The sequence below is a fragment of the Podarcis pityusensis genome (assembly GCF_964106645.2).
Source record: "Podarcis pityusensis genome assembly, chromosome: 3".
Taxonomy (NCBI): Eukaryota; Metazoa; Chordata; class Lepidosauria; order Squamata; family Lacertidae; genus Podarcis; species Podarcis pityusensis.
The window spans coordinates 89,361,809-89,379,748 of NC_138026.1; the positions used below are offsets into that span (position 1 = coordinate 89,361,809).

Here is a 17,940-nt window from a genome sequence, read left to right on the forward strand (position 1 = left end):
GTTGCCCATATTCAATCTAATATACCCCTTCAAAAGTATTCAGATATTTTACAAACACATCATAACAACCACTCTCGCTGGCTGATTAAAATACCTTTTAATGCAGGGGTGTACAATGAACCATAATAATTATTAATAAAAGATACACCATCTTCTCCATCCATCTCAGGGTCATTGTTTTCTGCTGCATTGCCACCTACAGAAAACATGAAAACACCTTAAAATATCATTGTGATGCCAAGGTTTTAGAAGAAAAAAACACCACAACACATATAAAAGAACAACAAAGAGTCTTGTGGCACCTTAAAGACTAACTAATATATAGTAGCATAAGCTTTTGTGGGCCCCAGATTCCACTTCATCAGATGTGGGTAAGTAGATATATATACCCTGAGTACAGAGAGAAGAAAAATACACACACCATATTTTAGCAAACTTTAGCCCCCAAAGCCAAGCAATACAAGAGACTGTTGCAGATCTATCACAGTTCCACACAGAGGACAAATGAATACAGAATCAAATACATGGCTGTGATCCATTCCTGACTGTCCCACTCTCATTTAATCTCTTTTCTATGCAAGAGAATGGGCACAAACAACACTTGTAAAATGACAGAGAGTCTTGTTGCACTTGACAAGGTTTACATATTTTGTTATGGCATAAGCTTTTGTGGGCTATAGGCCACATCATCAGATCAGTGTGATTTTTTCTTTTGGAAGGCACCATATTTAGTCATACGGAAAGGAAATAATAGAATCGTCGAATCACAGAATTGTAGAGTTGGAAGGGACCCTGTGGGAAATCTCTCCATATATTTAGGATCTACCCCATGCATCTGACGAACTGGGCTCTAGTCCACAAAAGCACACGTTGTAAGAAAATGTGTTAGACTTTAAAGTAGCACAAGGCTCTTTGTTTTTGCGGCAACAGATTAACACAACTAAGCCTCTGAAAATTTTAAAAATGGGAACACTCAGTAAAGAGTAGGGGGCCATTTTTATCTCTCAGGACATTCAATAGTAAGACATCAGAGCTGCCATTTCCCCAAATACTTTTCAAGATGGATTCCAGCAATAATATGCTGAGCTGGAATTCATTAGTAAATCTGACTCTGAAGAATTTCAACTGTACAGAACTTGGAGGGGCTAGCACACTATGGAAAGTCGCTGCCATTTTTAGGCATTATTTTTTTTACACAACTGATTGTGCTATGCCAATTGCTTACCAGTGGGAGTGCATCTCATGAAGTGGGCTCTAACCCCCAAAAATTTGTGCCACAATATTTGTGTTCCTTTAAGGTGCTACAAAACCCTTTGGGACAGAGCCAGATTAAGTTAGTTGAACTTTGGTTCCACTGAAATCACTGGGCAAATTGATCATGTCTAAAGCCCCCGTTGATTTCAATGGGAATGAAGTTCAACTAACTTAGTCAGGATATAAGACATGGTTGTTGTTTTCTGCAGCAGACTAGCATGGCTACCCTTCTGGTATGTATTACTACAGCAGGTAAAGGAAAAATACTAATTACCAACTCTACAAAATAAAGAACATCTGGCAGAAAAAAGGACAATCATCTGGCAAAATATTAAGTGACTACTGGGTCATTTCAAGAATTTCAGTTTAATAAGCGGTTTGAATGATGCAAATGAGTATTTCAGCACAATCCTGGGGAGATCCATTGAGCAAAAATATTACAATTGTAGGGGATGGTAAACTGCTTTCAGGTTGTTGATTTGTGACAATCAAGTGGTGTATAATTTTAATGAAATAAATAAAAATCTTCACGTTGTTTGAGTGACAGATTGAAAATGCTGGCGTGTGCAAAAGTCAAACTGCTGTTCAAGGCATAGCAATAATCAGACAGGTTTTCTCTTTTATCATGTTGAGTCTATGGTAGCTCATCTTGGCAGATGCCATGCACCAGGTATAGCCAAGGTGATGCTCTCCAGAGATGGTTGGGCTCCAACTCCCATCAACCCCAGCAAGAATGACCAGTGATCAGGGATGATTGGAGCTGAAGTACAACATCTGGAATGCACCACATTTGCTATTCCTGCCATGCAGATCCTAGGTTATTGCCATGTACAGTATAGATTCCTTTCTTGTTGCCCATTCTTAAACCTGCCTAAACCAAATAACCAATCAATCTACCAGTACCAAGAGTGCTATTTAATTTGAATCTCCTCTGAAGAAAGGCAGGAAATGAAGAGGAAAACACATTTGAAAATTTAAATAATCGTACAAGGTTATTTTCAATTCTATTTTTCAGAAGCAGCATATATAATACACATGCAGTTCAGTAAGATTTTGAAATCAACTATCATTTGCTTCCCCCAGAGTTCTCACACTTATAGGTGGGTTCCCCCCAACCATTTTGAAGTGGCAAACAATAGGATGGAGTCACCACAAGATGATTTTTGTTCTTGCATGAGGGATCATCTGAATGCTTCAGTACCTCTCAGCCATGTGTCGAGAGCAAGACATGCCACATTCTGGTCTAAACAACATTTCGCGTTTCCCAGGATTTAGCACACCCAACATGTATCTGAGATGTGCCAGCATTCAAATAACCAACCAGCATGCATAAAACAAAATTACCTCATGGTGATTTCTCCACAGCTGACACCACATCCATCACATGTTGTACCCAAATAGGAAACTAGTAGCATAAGGTGCAAGAGACCACCACAGATGAGAAGATTCAGGATGGCCCAAAAGATTGAAAGACAGGTAGTGAAAATTATTGTCCACCCAGTGATTTGAATTTTAGGCTCTGACAGCTGTCATAATAGGCCTTCAATACTGCTGTTGCAATTGACTTCTCTGGCAACTGGCAACCATCTGCAATGGAGTCAAGGACTGATTGTGAAGACTGAATTACTTGCCTTGTCTTGAGAGGTCAGTGCCTCTAGAGATCAAAGCCAATGCATATTTGTAGCACAACAGCCTTCAGGCAAAAGTACCTTGATGCCATAAAGCACAGCAAATGCCTCCTGCTACTATTTCATCATTCATAAACACAAAACATGAAGAGGACACCATCATATTCAAAATTCACAGCAAGATCTTGAAGGCTGATGGCATGTCCTTTTGAAAGACCTTCCCACTGTACAGGACTGGTGCTTTTGGTTGCTTTTGCCAAGAGTTATTCAACATGCACTATGCCAACAGCATTAACTGGTGCATAGGCTAATAAGTACCAGAGCAGTTTGGCACAGCTGCAGTGTAAATTGCAGAGACTTGATGCCAAGTCAATCAATGCCAAGCCAAACACCATACCCCTCCCAAAAAATGGATAGGGGCGCCCCTGTCATTGTGCAACTCTCTCTGGCTCTGCATGTATCCAGGGCAAACATATGCAGCTGGAAGTGTGCTGTACTTATGCAAGTTCTCTGTGTGATCTAGAACCCTGTATGATCAGGGTTCTAAATCGTGTTGGGAGCCTGCGCTAGTGCAGCAGGAAGCCCACTTGCCCTGAACAGGTAGGAAGCCAGATGGAGTTGTGCAATAGCAGGGTGGAGCCAAAAGCACAGCCCCTTTGTCCTCGTGTTGACCCTCTAGGCAAGTAACACCTGAATAGAGCTTGCATCATGTTAATGTTCATCTAGCATTAAAAGGCAACATATACACAGGGGGTCAAGAATGCTACACAAGCCTCCCACCTCATCAGCATCTATAGCTGGAAATACTAAACGTCATATTCTAAATAAACAAGACCAATCTGCATAAGTTGTGCAGTTCAATGCTGCACAACTCGATTTCATGGAATAATTTGCTTTTTTAAAGAAGTAAAAAAAAAAACCCCCAGACCAAACAACAAGGAGAGAAAAGAAGACCAGGGGCATTGTGCAGGGAAATTAAGTGTGCTCATAATGAGGTCTGAAAGCTGCAGAGGCACCTTCCATGTAACCAGCTGAAGCCCTTCAGACTACCTCCTCTCTGCCCTCTGATCCTTTAGCACACCTTTAAACTCTTTTTCTATAGGTATGAGGGCTAGAAACTTTGGGGTATGGGGCAAATATGAATCGGGATGCCCAGAATTCCAAAAAGGGGCCCCATTATAGCAATGAATAGATTGGTACAACCTTGGCCATGCAGATTCTTAGACCCCCCATGTGTCAACACTTAGCACTACATGACATTCAAATATACAGATAGCTATTGATGCAAATAGAGATATGCCAGGTATAGGGAAATTTTGTCTCAGCAAAATTTTGCTGAGCATTAGCACTAAGGGAGGGGAAGGGACACCTTGAACACGAAGCCACTTTACCTATATATCCTCCGCCTCCTCCACCTGAGGAGCACCCCCCTCCACCCCCTCCGAAACCCCCTCTTGTCTCCCACCCCCACTTCTTCATGGCCTGGGGGCAGGATTTTCCTCCGGTAGCGCCTTCCAGCAAGGATTTTCCCGACCAGAGGAAGGAAGTGTTATCACTCCAGCCACCTCCACCACCTGCAGTTTAACAAAAAGAAGAAGAAGAGTTTGGATTTGATATCCCGCTTTATCACTACCTGAAGGAGTCTCAAAGCAGCTAACATTCTCCTTTCCCTTCCTCCCCCACAACAAACACTCTGTGAGGTGAGTGGGGCTGAGAGACCTCAAAGAAGTGTGACTGGCCCAAGGTCACCCAGCAGCTGCATGTGGAGGAGCGGGGAAGCGAACCCGGTTCACCAGATTACGAGTCCACTGCTCTAAACCACTACACCACACTGGCTCTCCAAAAGGGAAAATGGTTCCAGTAAGTTCCTGTTGCATCCATAAAATGCAGGAGAAACTCAGCTAGGGTATAGGTTCCTTACTGGAAAGTACAGAATTTGTGGAGCACAAGTCTCATCTATACTATGTATATACTTTTTTAAAAAAGCGTTTAAGTGCTATAACAATAATTTATTTCTTTTACTCCTCTCCCCCATCTGACTGGGTTGTCCCAGCCACTCTGGGTGGCTTCTACAAAAATACAGAAGGAAAGGTGCATGGCAGGGAGGGAAGAACCACATCAAACATCAAAAGCTTCTCAAAACAGGGCTGCTTCAGATGACTACAACATTTTTTATAGTTGTTTAACTCTTTGCCACAGGGTGGGTGTGACTACCAAAAAGACCTTCTGCCTGGTTCCCTGTAATTTCACTTCTCACAGTAAGGGAACCACCAGAAGATCCTCGGAGCTGGCCCTCACTGTCTGAGCTGAATGATGGAGGTGGAGATGCTCTTTCAGGTACACAGGGCTGAAGCTACAGCTTCCTCTGAAGTAGTATGTATCAGAGCGAACGAGTGGGGGACTTAGTTGCTAGAAATTCATTGCCTCTCTTTCAATGAAGGCTCAATGGAAACCTGACACACTTAAACCTGTTTTTGTGCAGTATCAGTCAAAGTGTACACATGCCTTTGATGCTGGATTGTGGAAGGTCAACATGACATTATGGTGCCAATAGGGCTGGACCTGCCATGTACCAGGATGACGAGGAAACAGATGAAAGCAGAAATTGTGTCTGAATGCTGCACCAAGACCTTTAAAGTGTCAAATCTAGTGCATCTTTTGCTTTAGGTAGCAAAATGTCTTGGTCCAACACTGGCTAACAAAGGCTTTCTTTATATCATAACAGTAATATGGGAGCACATATAGTATCCTCTCTGCAATTGACAGGTTAATCCAGAAGTTGGGCTAAAAAGGGGAGAAACCAAAGCTTACTTGCAAAGCACATGCTTTTGTGTTCAGAAAGTGCCAGGTTTGAGCCCTGCCACCTACAATGAAAAGGATTGGGATACATCCCTCTGAGACTGATGAGCTGCTACCAGTCAGAGTAGACAATAGTATAATAACCTGACCTTCTATAGGGCAGCTTTCTATATTCCTGGTTATTGTTCTTGCACTGGGTCTTTTGGAAAAGCAGCACAGAAATGGATCTATGAGACACAAAATTCACCTAGAAAACAGGATCTCAAAGAAGGCATTTACTTGAAAGTTTCAGACCCTAGGTCAGCCATGAAAGGGCAGGGGCTGTTACAATGAACCCTGTGTTAGAGTTTGACATTCCTTTGCTTTCTGTGTCACACTCCATTTCCTGCCTGAACTCTTTGAGGCATATTATCAGGAGCTGGACTGAGGAGGAATGGTGAGGACCTTCACCTGAACCTTCCCAAGAACGGGAAGACCGTATAGATTTAGAACAGTGGTTTGCAGAAGGTCATAGTTCAGAGGCTGCATAGAGAAGAAGCTGGGAAATATTGGGAGAAGAGCAGCAGGAAGAAGAAACACCAGGGGAGCGAGAGCTGACAGACTCAAGTGTCTTTAGAAAGCATTCCAGATCCCCCCCAGGACCAGGCAGGCATTGAGAGTAGTAGAATAGAAAGCTCAGAGGCAGAAAACTCAGATCAGCTGATGCAGGGATGACGTAGAATAGGAGAGACAGAGGGGGTGGGACTTTACTCGGAGCAATGTCATTATATAAGAGAGACTGCATTCCTTCATATCTCTCTCTCAGTGAATATTGAACAAAGTACTTGGTAAGAACTCTTCTTGTTCATCTGCTTCTTGGCTGCCACCGTGGGAGGGATCAGATTCCCTGAAGCCTCATATATATTGAGGCAGCTGTTCTGACACTAGATATTCTCTTTTCCCTATCTCAACAACCCCCAGCTGGAATCCACTATACAGTTGAGAGGGAATAGGCCCAGTTCACTCTAGAGAGAGCCTTTGTGTGATTGGAAGAGGGTGTGGACACCCTCTGTTTTGGACCACATAGATCATGGATGCAGACACCCTGTGCTACTGCATAATTGGCGCTCTATCTGAGCAATCTCTCTCCCTTTTAAGGATGGAGAATCACATAAGAGTGACTAGTGGGGTGCCACAGGGTTCTGTCTTGGGCCCGGTCTTATTCAACATTTTTATCAACGACTTGGATGATGGACTCAAGAGCATCCTGATCAAATTTGCAGATGACACCAAATTGGGAGGGGTGGCTAACACCCCAGAGGACAGGATCACACTTCAAAACGACCTTGACAGATTAGAGAACTGGGCCAAAACAAACAAGATGAATTTTAACAGGGAGAAATGTAAAGTATTGCACTTGGGCAAAAAAAATGAGAGGCACAAATACAAGATGGGGGACACCTGGCTTGAGAGCAGTACATGTGAAAAGGATCTAGGAGTCTTGGTTGACCACAAACTTGACATGAGCCAACAGTGTGACGCGGCAGCTAAAAAAGCCAATGCAATTCTGGGCTGCATCAATAGGAGTATAGCATCTAGATCAAGGGAAGTAATAGTGCCACTGTATTCTGCTCTGGTCAGACCTCACCTGGAGTACTGTGTCCAGTTCTGGGCACCACAGTTCAAGAAGGACACTGACAAACTGGAACGTGTCCAGAGGAGGGCAACCAAAATGGTCAAAGGCCTGGAAATGATGCCTTATGAGGAACGGCTAAGAGAGCTGGGCATGTTTAGCCTGGAGAAGAGGAGGTTAAGGGGTGATATGATAGCCATGTTCAAATATATAAAAGGATGTCACATAGAGGAGGGAGAAAGGTTGTTTTCTGCTGCTCCAGAGAAGCGGACACGGAGCAATGGATCCAAACTACAAGAAAGAAGATTCCACCTAAACATTAGGAAGAACTTCCTGACAGTAAGAGCTGTTCGACAGTGGAATTTGCTGCCAAGGAGTGTGGTGGAGTCTCCTTCTTTGGAGGTCTTTAAGCAGAGGCTTGACAACCATATGTCAGGAGTGCTCTGATGGTGTTTCCTGCTTGGCAGGGGGTTGGACTCGATGGCCCTTGTGGTCTCTTCCAACTCTATGATTCTATGATTCTATGATTCTATAAATCAGGTGGGGCATCCACATCACATGTGACATTACCCGTGATGTGTGGGGGAGGAGTCTACTTCTGCTTCTGATCCATTTGGAGACACTGATTGGCTCAGTGTTTGAACTGGGCCAACAGTCATTCTCCTCCACCATTGTTTTAAAATTTCCAATGGCTGGGCTAAAGAGAGTGCAGGAAGCAGTCTATCATTGTGAAAGGCTGCTTGTTCTACAAAAATGACAGAGATCTTCCGTTTTTGATTCCATCTCATCAGGAGGTCTGTTCCATGTGATGGATGAATCAAGCCTTTGGGAATTCAAAAGCTATTTTGGCTGGATTAATATAATTTAGTTTGGGTTGGTAAATAACTACATAAATATATTGACTTTTTAACATTTTGGGGAAATTTCCAATAAACTTATTAAAAGAAAGAGAAAAGTTGTATTATAATAATTAAAAATGATTGCCAAGTACTTGCAGTAATATAATAATATAATATAATATAATATAATATAATATAATATAATATAATTAATATAATAATATAATACTGTAACCAGTGGGAATTGACCTACAATGGCTTCTAAAAAGAGAACAAGAGCTGGAGACATTCATGCACTTTAGCAAACTAATTGGAACTGGCAGAGAGTTGCTGCCCTTTGAACTCCCAACTCTGTGAGACATTCTTGGGTATGGGCTGCTGCTAAGAGAACAAAGTGATGAGGATGTCAGAAACTACCTAGCAGCCAGTCTTGCAAAGGACATTTACCCTAAAGTGCTTGAAAAGTGGGAACAAGCAAACAGTTCTTTTGTTGCCCCCACTGTAAATTCACAAGCCACAATCTTACAAAAAATCAAAGAGAACCGGGAGAAGGCCAAAAACATATGTCTTGATAGAGGAAAGCTAGATGTCGAAGAGGTTTTCACTTTAAAACTTGACAAGCTTTGTGACATCCTCAAATGCAAGTCTATTCCCCTCCACCTATGCTCTGAATTTCGCTGCCCTGCAGATGCTAATTGCAAAGATGAAGCTCACATTAATTGTACATGCCCTAAGGAGATGAAGATCTCTGTGAAGGAACTTGCTTTCATTAAAGGTCAGAGAGAGAAGACTGGTTCTATTGGACCACATCAGACTGGCTTGCCAGATCTGCCTCAGCATAACAGACAAATAGCGGAAGCGGCAAGATGAGAGAAGGAAGCTTGCTGAACATAAGCAGAATGCTTCAATTCCATCAAATGAAATAATTTTCTCTGCTGATGAAAATTAAGAATAAATAGCTGATGCCCAAGATGGAAATGATGGAAGTTAGGAATTAGGAAAACCAAGCAGGCCTTCCACTTCTAATAAAAAGACAGATTAGAAATACATAATGTTGCTATGCAGAGCATCAGATATAATGTTGGCCTGTGTGCCACAGTTGCAATCCCCACTGCTGCCTTTATGGATGGTGTAGTTGATCACAATAAAGTCAAGAAGGGCCAAAGAAAAAGTCAGGATAACCCTGTATCAGGAATTTGATTATCTTTGTCCGAAGGGTGCAATTGACTGCATCTTCTTGGACGGCTGTAAAGAGACAACTAAAGGTTGAAAGCATACATTTCAGATCAGCAGTTCCCCATCAACACCACAGAACAGCATTATTCTGTGTGCAGTGAACCGGATGAAAGATCTCTACTGCTTCACTCAAAGAGAGAAAAACCAGCAGAAGCTATTGCTAATAATCTTGTAGATTTCACGAAGAAGTGCACGGATAAGAGCCTGCAGGCCATTGGAGGTGATTCTACAAATGTTAACACTGGCTGGGAGGGTGGTGACATGCATTGGGTAGAGGTCAAGCTTGGTTGTAAGCTGATCTGGTTGGTTTGTGTCCTCCACACCAATGAGTTACCCCTGCAACACTTGATCACAGCACTTGATGCAAAGACCTTGTCTGACAGCAAGTGGACAGGTAACATTGGCAAGATGCTAGACACCATGACAGAACTTGAAGCTGATCTTTCATTCACCAAACTCTCCATTGAGGAGCCTCTTACTTCATGGAGTGACAATGTCATAAAGGATATGTCTACTGATCAAGTGTACGGGTATCAGATCACACACGCCATAAGGCCAGGTAAACTTCTCACCAATCTGGCCCAGTGAGCCTTTCAAGGTGGTTAACAACAGCAAACAGGCTATGTCGCACATGAATGTAGACACACGAGAGATGTGAGGGCTGCATCAGTGGCCAAGGAACAAATTGGCAGCTGTTGTCCATGAGCCATTCTGAGCAAGACTTAATGAAACTTCTTGTTTAAATTTCTTATTAACTGATGTCATTACTTTCTAATGTTGTTTTATGATTACAAGGTAATGTTGTATGCTTAGTAGGACATGTTTTATGCAGAGAAACTAAATTATTAATAGGCATTACCTGACCTTTTCAGAAGGTAAAATTAAAATTCTGTGGTTTTTCCTAGAGCAGCGTATGTGCTTTTTAATCAAACATAGATTTACCAAGCCAAATGTTGTCCAGTCACAAATAATAATAGCAGATTTGAATTCATCACACTGAAAAACATATTTTTAAGACCCCTCACTGAGTAAATGTTTAAAAATTAAACGCCCTGCCCTAAAATGACATGTCCTAGTGTGGTGGTATCTACTCTTCAGAACCACTATCTTTTTTGATGCTTATTGAAGACCTTCTTTTTTCCCAACTAATATTTTAGGTGGAGATTTTTATCCCAGTCTGTATCTCTATTGGAGCTAAATGGCTTTTAAATAGGTTCTTATTGTTGATGTTTTTATTGTTAAGTAGCCTCAGGATGTTTTATGGGAAGCGATTCATAAATGAATCAATCAAACAAACAAATAAACAAAATATGGTTTATTAAGCCGGGAGAACCGTGTCTGAAAAGGATATAGAAGGATAAAAACATCAGAATTTTTAAAAAAGGAAACAGAACTGAAAAGAGGCCTCTGTGGTAAATATCGGTGCATATGGATATATGCAAAATAAGACTGCAGAAAAAGTTAATGATCTGTGTGGAGGAAGAGAAAGTGCCTCAGAAATGGCCAGAATGGGAAGCATCCATAAAATGTTTTTTTTTTTTTTTCAAAGGAGCCCTGCTGGTGCTAAGGTGTATTGTACTAAGTAAGGTGGGCATCTCCTTTTTGAGGTAGTACTTTTAGCAATTAAGAGAGACTGAGAAAGAGAGAACACTGGCCAGAATAGGGCAAACATTGGGTGTTAATAAAAAGCAGCAGATACTAGAAAATTGAACTATGTATAAATGGCATCTCAAAACTCTCCACCATATTTTCAGGTAGAGAAATCAGAGATACTACTTCCATGAATTATCCTACAGTTTCTGGAGTGGGGAGGCTGTGCTCACCATTAGCAAATGGCAGCAACCAAATTTCTCTCTCTCTCTCTCTCTCTCGGTGAGGGGGATGTTTGCATTGTCCACAACAGCCAGACTTTGTCATGTACTGGGTCTTTGGTAGGAATAAATGGTGGCTGCCACAATGAATGAATAAATACTAGAGAATATTATGGGATAATAAAGTGGCCTTCTTTTTCTAGCAGGCTGAGAAAGAAAAATATCTGATGTTTTCTCAGAAAAATGTATTCTCTTCAGCGCTACTCAAAATAAACCACATAAAAATTAGATGAACATCTGGAAGTGTTCATAAATCCATTCTCCTTCAGTCTAGAATGATGTAGAACAAATACTGCATCTTGGTTCTACTCTCACAATCAGTACCGGACAGCATAATAATGGAACTTAAAACCACACAGATAAATGCACCAGCAACTTGTTATAACTAACCTTTGTAATTTATAATAACAATGGTTAAAATAATAAAAGGGATAGATTTCCCAATGTATGTAATGAATGTTTGAAGAAATATTCTGTATGAAATCTCCAGGGTCAAATAAAAAACCATTTTATTTTATTTTGGATTGGCATCAGTCTGCAATTGCTACCATTTTCTGATTCCATAGAAAATATGGCATTAAAATATTTTTCCCAAACTACTAATTGCAAGTACAGAAGATGGTTATATGTTATATAAGAGGTCGCTAATCTGGGTTAAGTGATCTCAACTTTATGTCTTGTTTGAGATTAATTTATATTCAAGAGTTCTGAGAAGCAGCAGATTATGCAGCAGAATTCCCAGTCCACTCGTTAAAAAATAATTATTTGGTGCGGGGGGTGGGGAGAATAGATGATGAGTGAACTGGTCAAACAGTTGTACCTTTTCTACTTCTTAACCACCATTTCAACATAAATGTATTAAGGGGTAAATAGCTCACTTTTAATAAATGCCATGAACATTTGTGATCTGGTCAAGGTAATACAGGCCCTCTGGTTCAGCAGGGAAATAAAGTGACAGCTGTGGGCTCTAAGCTAACACCCATAACTCCTGAGCTATTCTTCTTTGCTAATGATAATGGCTGTGATCCAAAGAAGTTATATGAATGTACAGGGGAGAACCATATGGGCAGCCGGAGCTTTGTGTGATAAATTGTCACTGCAGCAGTTCCCAGGCTGAAGAGACAAGCTGCTGCTTTTTAAACTATAACAACTGCTTGTTTCTCTGGCGGGAGATGCTGGTGCGGCAAATGCGGCAAACAATGCTCTAGCCCATTGGGTGCTGCTTCTTTGGCTCAGAACCAAATGGCTTTTGCCAACCATCTTGTTATGCCTGGCAAGGCGCTTGGAGTGAGTTAGTGGACGTTCCTTACCTGCGGCTCCTGGTTTCCCACTGAGCCCTGGAACAGATGTATCATTCTCCAGTTTTTCTTGGTGAAATGTATATGCTTTGTCCCTGTAGGCCTTGCCACCACCTCCTGCTGCAACAATCAAGGGGACTGGCTTTCCATTTTCCATCTTGACAGGTGGAATCGAGAAACAAAGCTGGATTTTAGATGTGTCAGACATGTAAATAACAAGTTCGTTGCACTAAGCCAGCAACCTCCAGGCTTGTGGAGTAGCCCAGATTACTGCTGCATTATTTATCTGCCTGCATCCCAAAGATTAATTGTGACCATTAGGTTTCTCATGTACCGTAGGAGTAAAGAGCAGCAGAAACAGTATTTGGCAATGGCGTGCACACAGGGGTGTCAACAGCACCGGGAATATACCACATTTTGTGTAGTAGAACACAGTGGATCTTCTCCACAGAGTTTTGTTGCAACACGCTGCTATTGCTTGCTAAACTGTGTGTTCTGGCATGTTAAAAAAAAATATTATATCTCTTTTTAATTCCAATTCCTAGACATCTATCAAGTGGACATAGCCTTCAGAAGGACAAGTAGACATTAATAGGGGCGTCACTCCATCCCCTTGTTCATGTCGGCTGCCCTCTTCTGAACCTTTTCCAACTCTATAATATCCCTTTTTGAGGTGTCATGACCAGAACTATACAGAGTTTTCCAAATGCGGTCACAGCAGAAATTTCCATTCTTGATTAACCACAGCTTGTCGTTTCAGCTGACCTTGAGAAACTTTTAAATAATCTGAACTGTGGTTTGTTTGAAACAGGGCAACTTCAAATACTGGTTTATGAAAACCCTGGGCTTTTTCAACCAATCACAGCTAGGATTAACGAAAGTTTGTATTTTGGAAGTCACACTAAAAGGGGGTTAATAGAGAATGAAAATGAAAGCTTCTAATCTTATTGCAGCCACATTGGAAGGCAAGGGGAGAAGGAGATGATACATGAACTCAAAGGTCACTGGTTTAGCACGATATTTAATCTGGCCCACAAACGTAAGCATATGTGTTATTTCCACACTAGCCAGCTCCTTTACCCAACTGTGAATTCCTGAAGCTTTGGAAAAGGTTGTAATAGTGGCAGAGAACACACTCTGCAGGTAGGGCTAGAAAAAGTCTCTGCTTGGGACCCCGGGGAGCCATCACCAGTCAGGATAGTGAAACAATGAGCTAGACAGACCATTGGTATTTTTTATGTTTCTGTGGTCTGACTGTCTCACATAAGAAAGAGTGAGTTGGTATGATGTCATCAAACAGATATGAGATAATTAAACAGCAACCTATATAAGCGCATGTGTTGCAATTACCAGGCTCATTTGAGGGCAGGGGAGATCATATTCCCCCTAGTTCAGGCTGAAAAGGACCAAAACGAAGGAAGCATAAGTAAACCGAGTGCCTCACGCTGAAAGGACAAAGCTTAATATTTGTATGGATGGTGGATATTTGCGTACCTTAAATATATAAGTTGCTCCTCCACCTCCACCACCACCTCCAGCCCATTCATAGACACTCTTATTTACTTTAATTTCATCTTCAACGACATTATTCTCTCCAATGCAGACCTTCTGTATAACTTGGTTGGTCAGAGTCTGTAAATAAAAATGTCCAGAATTATACTTTTCCCGTGGACCTGACATAAGACTTCACCTATCAAAAGCAACTCTGATTATGCCTCTACTGACTCTTACCCTTATTTAATATTCACAAAGCAACGGGCATCAGAGCAGTTGTAAATGTGGCCATGTCAATATAAGGGTTAGCCTACGCATGGCAGCAGAATGAGGTGGTAATGCAGAGGAAGAGCCCTGTGGTGGTAAAGTGGGCTGTATCATTCCAGACTGTACATGGGGAGGATCCCATTACTGAATGCTCTCCTACACAGAAAACACACAGAGAATGGGATGGGAAGAGAACCTTTCTCACTGATGTGCTAGATAATGCTGTTGTTTTACTTGTAGGATGTTGGTTACGTGAGAGAGCAGTGAAAAGTGACAACTCCACTTGCAGTTTGAAGTGGAACAATCCACTCTAGCTCATTGGGACTCTGTCACTTTATTATGCTCCATGTGCAGATCAGGCCCTGGTCAATTGGCAAGGAACTGATAATGAGGCTAAAGATTCTGTGAAGAAGAACCTATTCTCTTGCCTATCTTAATTTGCTGCTTAATGCAATCATAAAAAAGTGTTAGGCAGCCCCATAAAGTGATAGCATTTTTTTTATCTGCAAAGAGATTATCGGAAAAGAACCCTTTCTTCCTGCCAATAATTAGGACATTTGGCCTTCATGTATATTTCAAGGGATTCTTCAATGAAGATTAATGATTGGAACCACCTGACAAGCAGGAAGAAACAAAGGCACTCAATTTGGAGAAAAGGTCAGTGGTGGAATGAAGAATACAGAGTCTGCTCCCAGCCCACCTAGAAGATCTTCCTACAGTGTGCTTCAGCTCAGCTTCAGAAATATGTAACTGGGGATGGACAGACCCACTAAAGTGTCGTCCATCCCAGTTCTGCACAGGGATGGAACTAAGCCACCCTCATTTTGTTTAAAATCTGAACAAAAACACAAATGTAAAAAAAAAACCAACATTAGAATAAAATAAAAGTGTTTAAGATGTGCACAAGGGCTGCCTCAATTTGGTAAGTTGGTAACATTTTTTCCTTCCTTCAAAGAAGCTCAGTTATCTAGGTGTCCACAGCCTGGAACGGCTAGTGTGTGTGAGGCTTTGAATAGAGAAGATCAAAGGGAGTGCCAGGACCTGATGTGGATTCATGATCTGATCTAGGTCATGATCCACCAAGATTGAATCAGGTAAGTCTGCTTTGGAATTCGACTTCTGTACATTCCTCCCCCATCAACTAGGTGCAACAGAAATTGCACTGCCCTGTGTGCTTGGCTGCAACAGCAGCAGCATCTGCTCCCCTGTACTAAGTACAGAACAATGTATTCATTATGAGAATTGGATAAATGCACATAAATGCTAAATCTGAATTATGCTGCCCTAGGTCCTGTAGACTGCCAGAGAAGACGCAAAGGGAGGAAAAGGAAAGGCTCTGAGATACATTGCAGAAGGTGTTGACTCCACTTGCTCCAGAGACTACTCAGATGCTGACATAAAATGAGGTTGCTTCAGAAGACAAGAGTTGCATTGCTGTATTACTTACTTATTTATTGCATTTATAACCCACAATGTCTCCAAGGAGTCTGGTGGGTTTACATGGTTGACTCCCTTTCTATTTTATTCTCACAGCATGCCTGTGAGGTAGGTTAGCTTGAGAAACAGCAGCCCAAGGTCACCCAGTGAGCTGAATGGGAAGTCGAACCAGTTCTCCCCCACTGATGGTTCAATACTTTAGTCACTGTGCTATGCTGGATTAGACCAAAGGTCAATGCAGTCCTTCAGTCTGGTGCTAAACAGTGGCCAGCCATCGGAGATGGAACTTTTAGTTTAATATTAGCTCAAATGCAATGTTTTTCAATAGGCCACTTCAGACATTCATCAAGGTCTGCTGTACACATGGATATCTTATGATTTCTCAGCAGTTGTCTGCGGTATACTACACTTGATGGCTGGCAACTGAGTGTGTAAGCCAACTCCACTGAAAACCATTTTATTTGAAACGTGGAAAGATGTTGAATTTCTTGCTATGGCATTGTATCTGTTTTGGCCTATTTAGACACTCCACTGATGCTGTAATTTCCAAGCGATATGCATGCAGGCCAAGGCTTGGCCCTCCTCCCCATGTTGTTCAGATCAATTTGACCTAAAATACTGAAATAGAAGGAAAGGTGGCCTTGGTCCCTCTCATGATTTATAGGCCAAAACTCAGCCAAGGAACATGAAAAACAACATAGGCCTAGAAAGAAACTATTTTTACAAAATTGCACATGCTGATGATTAACCAAATTCAGTCCTGCTTTGAGGTGCTTTACCTTCATACGGAAATACTTTGCGAGGGAAACAGAACCTGATCTACAGCAACTTAATCTTAAATTTATGCCTCTAAAGTTAAGCTTGTTGATCAATAGCAGGCTCTCAGAGCTGGTCCACAGAAGGCTGTGGGTGCTATAAAAATCCCAACACCTGCTAACTTTAATTCACAGTTGGAGAAGGGATGGTTAATCAAATGACTTAGTGCAATGACCCAGAGAAACCAATAGATCACAATTGGATTTTTATTTTTTTAAAAAAGAAAGACGACTTCATGGCAAAGACATAACTGATTACAATCCAATCAAGTTAAAGCCACTTCCACAAGTCAATGCAATCTCTTTGCCTCGATGAAAGAATTACATTAGCACTCAATAAATCTTTGCTAAGATTACAGTGCCCTGTAATTTAATGACTTCGTATATTATCGTGTGCTGCAATGCTCAGATTATGGATACAAAATAGGAGACTGAATCTAGATAGACCACAATCCAAAAAATATTAACCTCTTGCATTTATGTGCATGGTGAGCATGGATATAAAAGGGGATGCACTATCCCCACCTAAGGATTTTTTTCTGGTATTGCTCGGACCTTTGTAATGGAGTCCCCCACTTTCTTTCTTCCTCCTGTAATAACAGCATAAGAATCTGGTGTCCAGACCTAGTCATCTGAAATATACTCAAGCAAAGAACACTGCTGAATTCTTAATGCTCAGTGGAAACAGCACTGTGCAGTTCCAAAAAGAATCACTTGTCTTGGAGTTTTCACGTAAGGGACACAAGCTAAGCTAAAAAAAAAAAATGTATTAGGAAAAAAAGGAACACACAACCTGAATTCATTCCCCCCCCCCCCAACTCAGTAACATGAGAACTTAATTCAATGGTCTTGCGATCCCTTTCTTCCATTCCATTAATGTTCACTGAGTGTTATGACACAGAGAAGTGGAAACCACTGAAAGTAGCTCCCAGATTATTTAAATTCCTCATTGCCATCTTGAATTTAAATGTATTTTGTTTAAGATGCACAGCCTTCCCTCATTGGCTCCTCAAAATGATCCCTGCTTAAGACTTTTGTTTTTCAGCTTCCACTGCTTCAGCTGAAAGCCTCCAATTGATTAAGGAATCTTTAGTTGATTAACCATCTGCTTCTCACTGATTAATTTATAACATGTACATGAAAACAGCAAATTACCAAAAAAACTCCCTAGTGGTCTACCTAAATCTGAGCCTACATCTCTCCACTAGGGATGGAGGGGGATGGGGAGAAATTTGATTCAGTTTGCATTTAAAGGTAGGCAAACCAAAGCAATTCACTTTTCTGAAACAATACGAGAACGGGAAGAAGCTGTCCTTCAAAATCTGCACTTATCTGAAATTTGTGATGCAGTTTCCAACTGGTGTTCACAAAAATGTATATATTAGAGGAA

The 17,940-nt window shown here is 41.4% G+C and overlaps 1 protein-coding gene across 3 annotated transcripts in view; it reads right to left on the reverse strand.

The window, feature by feature from the left end:
- The window catches only part of ALK (ALK receptor tyrosine kinase), a 586,654-nt gene that overhangs the window by 33,048 nt on the left and 535,666 nt on the right, over positions 1–17,940 (reverse strand). Inside the window, exons 14-17 of one of the 3 annotated variants that reach the window (XM_081000090.1) lie at positions 14,032–14,169; positions 12,550–12,694; positions 4,274–4,456; positions 95–196 (exon numbers count right to left, since the gene is read on the reverse strand). In XM_081000090.1, coding sequence (XP_080856216.1) covers positions 95–196; positions 4,274–4,456; positions 12,550–12,694; positions 14,032–14,169 — 568 coding nt within the window. Of the gene's footprint in view, positions 1–94; positions 197–4,273; positions 4,457–12,549; positions 12,695–14,031; positions 14,170–17,940 lie in introns of those variants that run through there. The other 2 variants (XM_081000091.1, XM_081000092.1) reach the window with 2 other exon arrangements.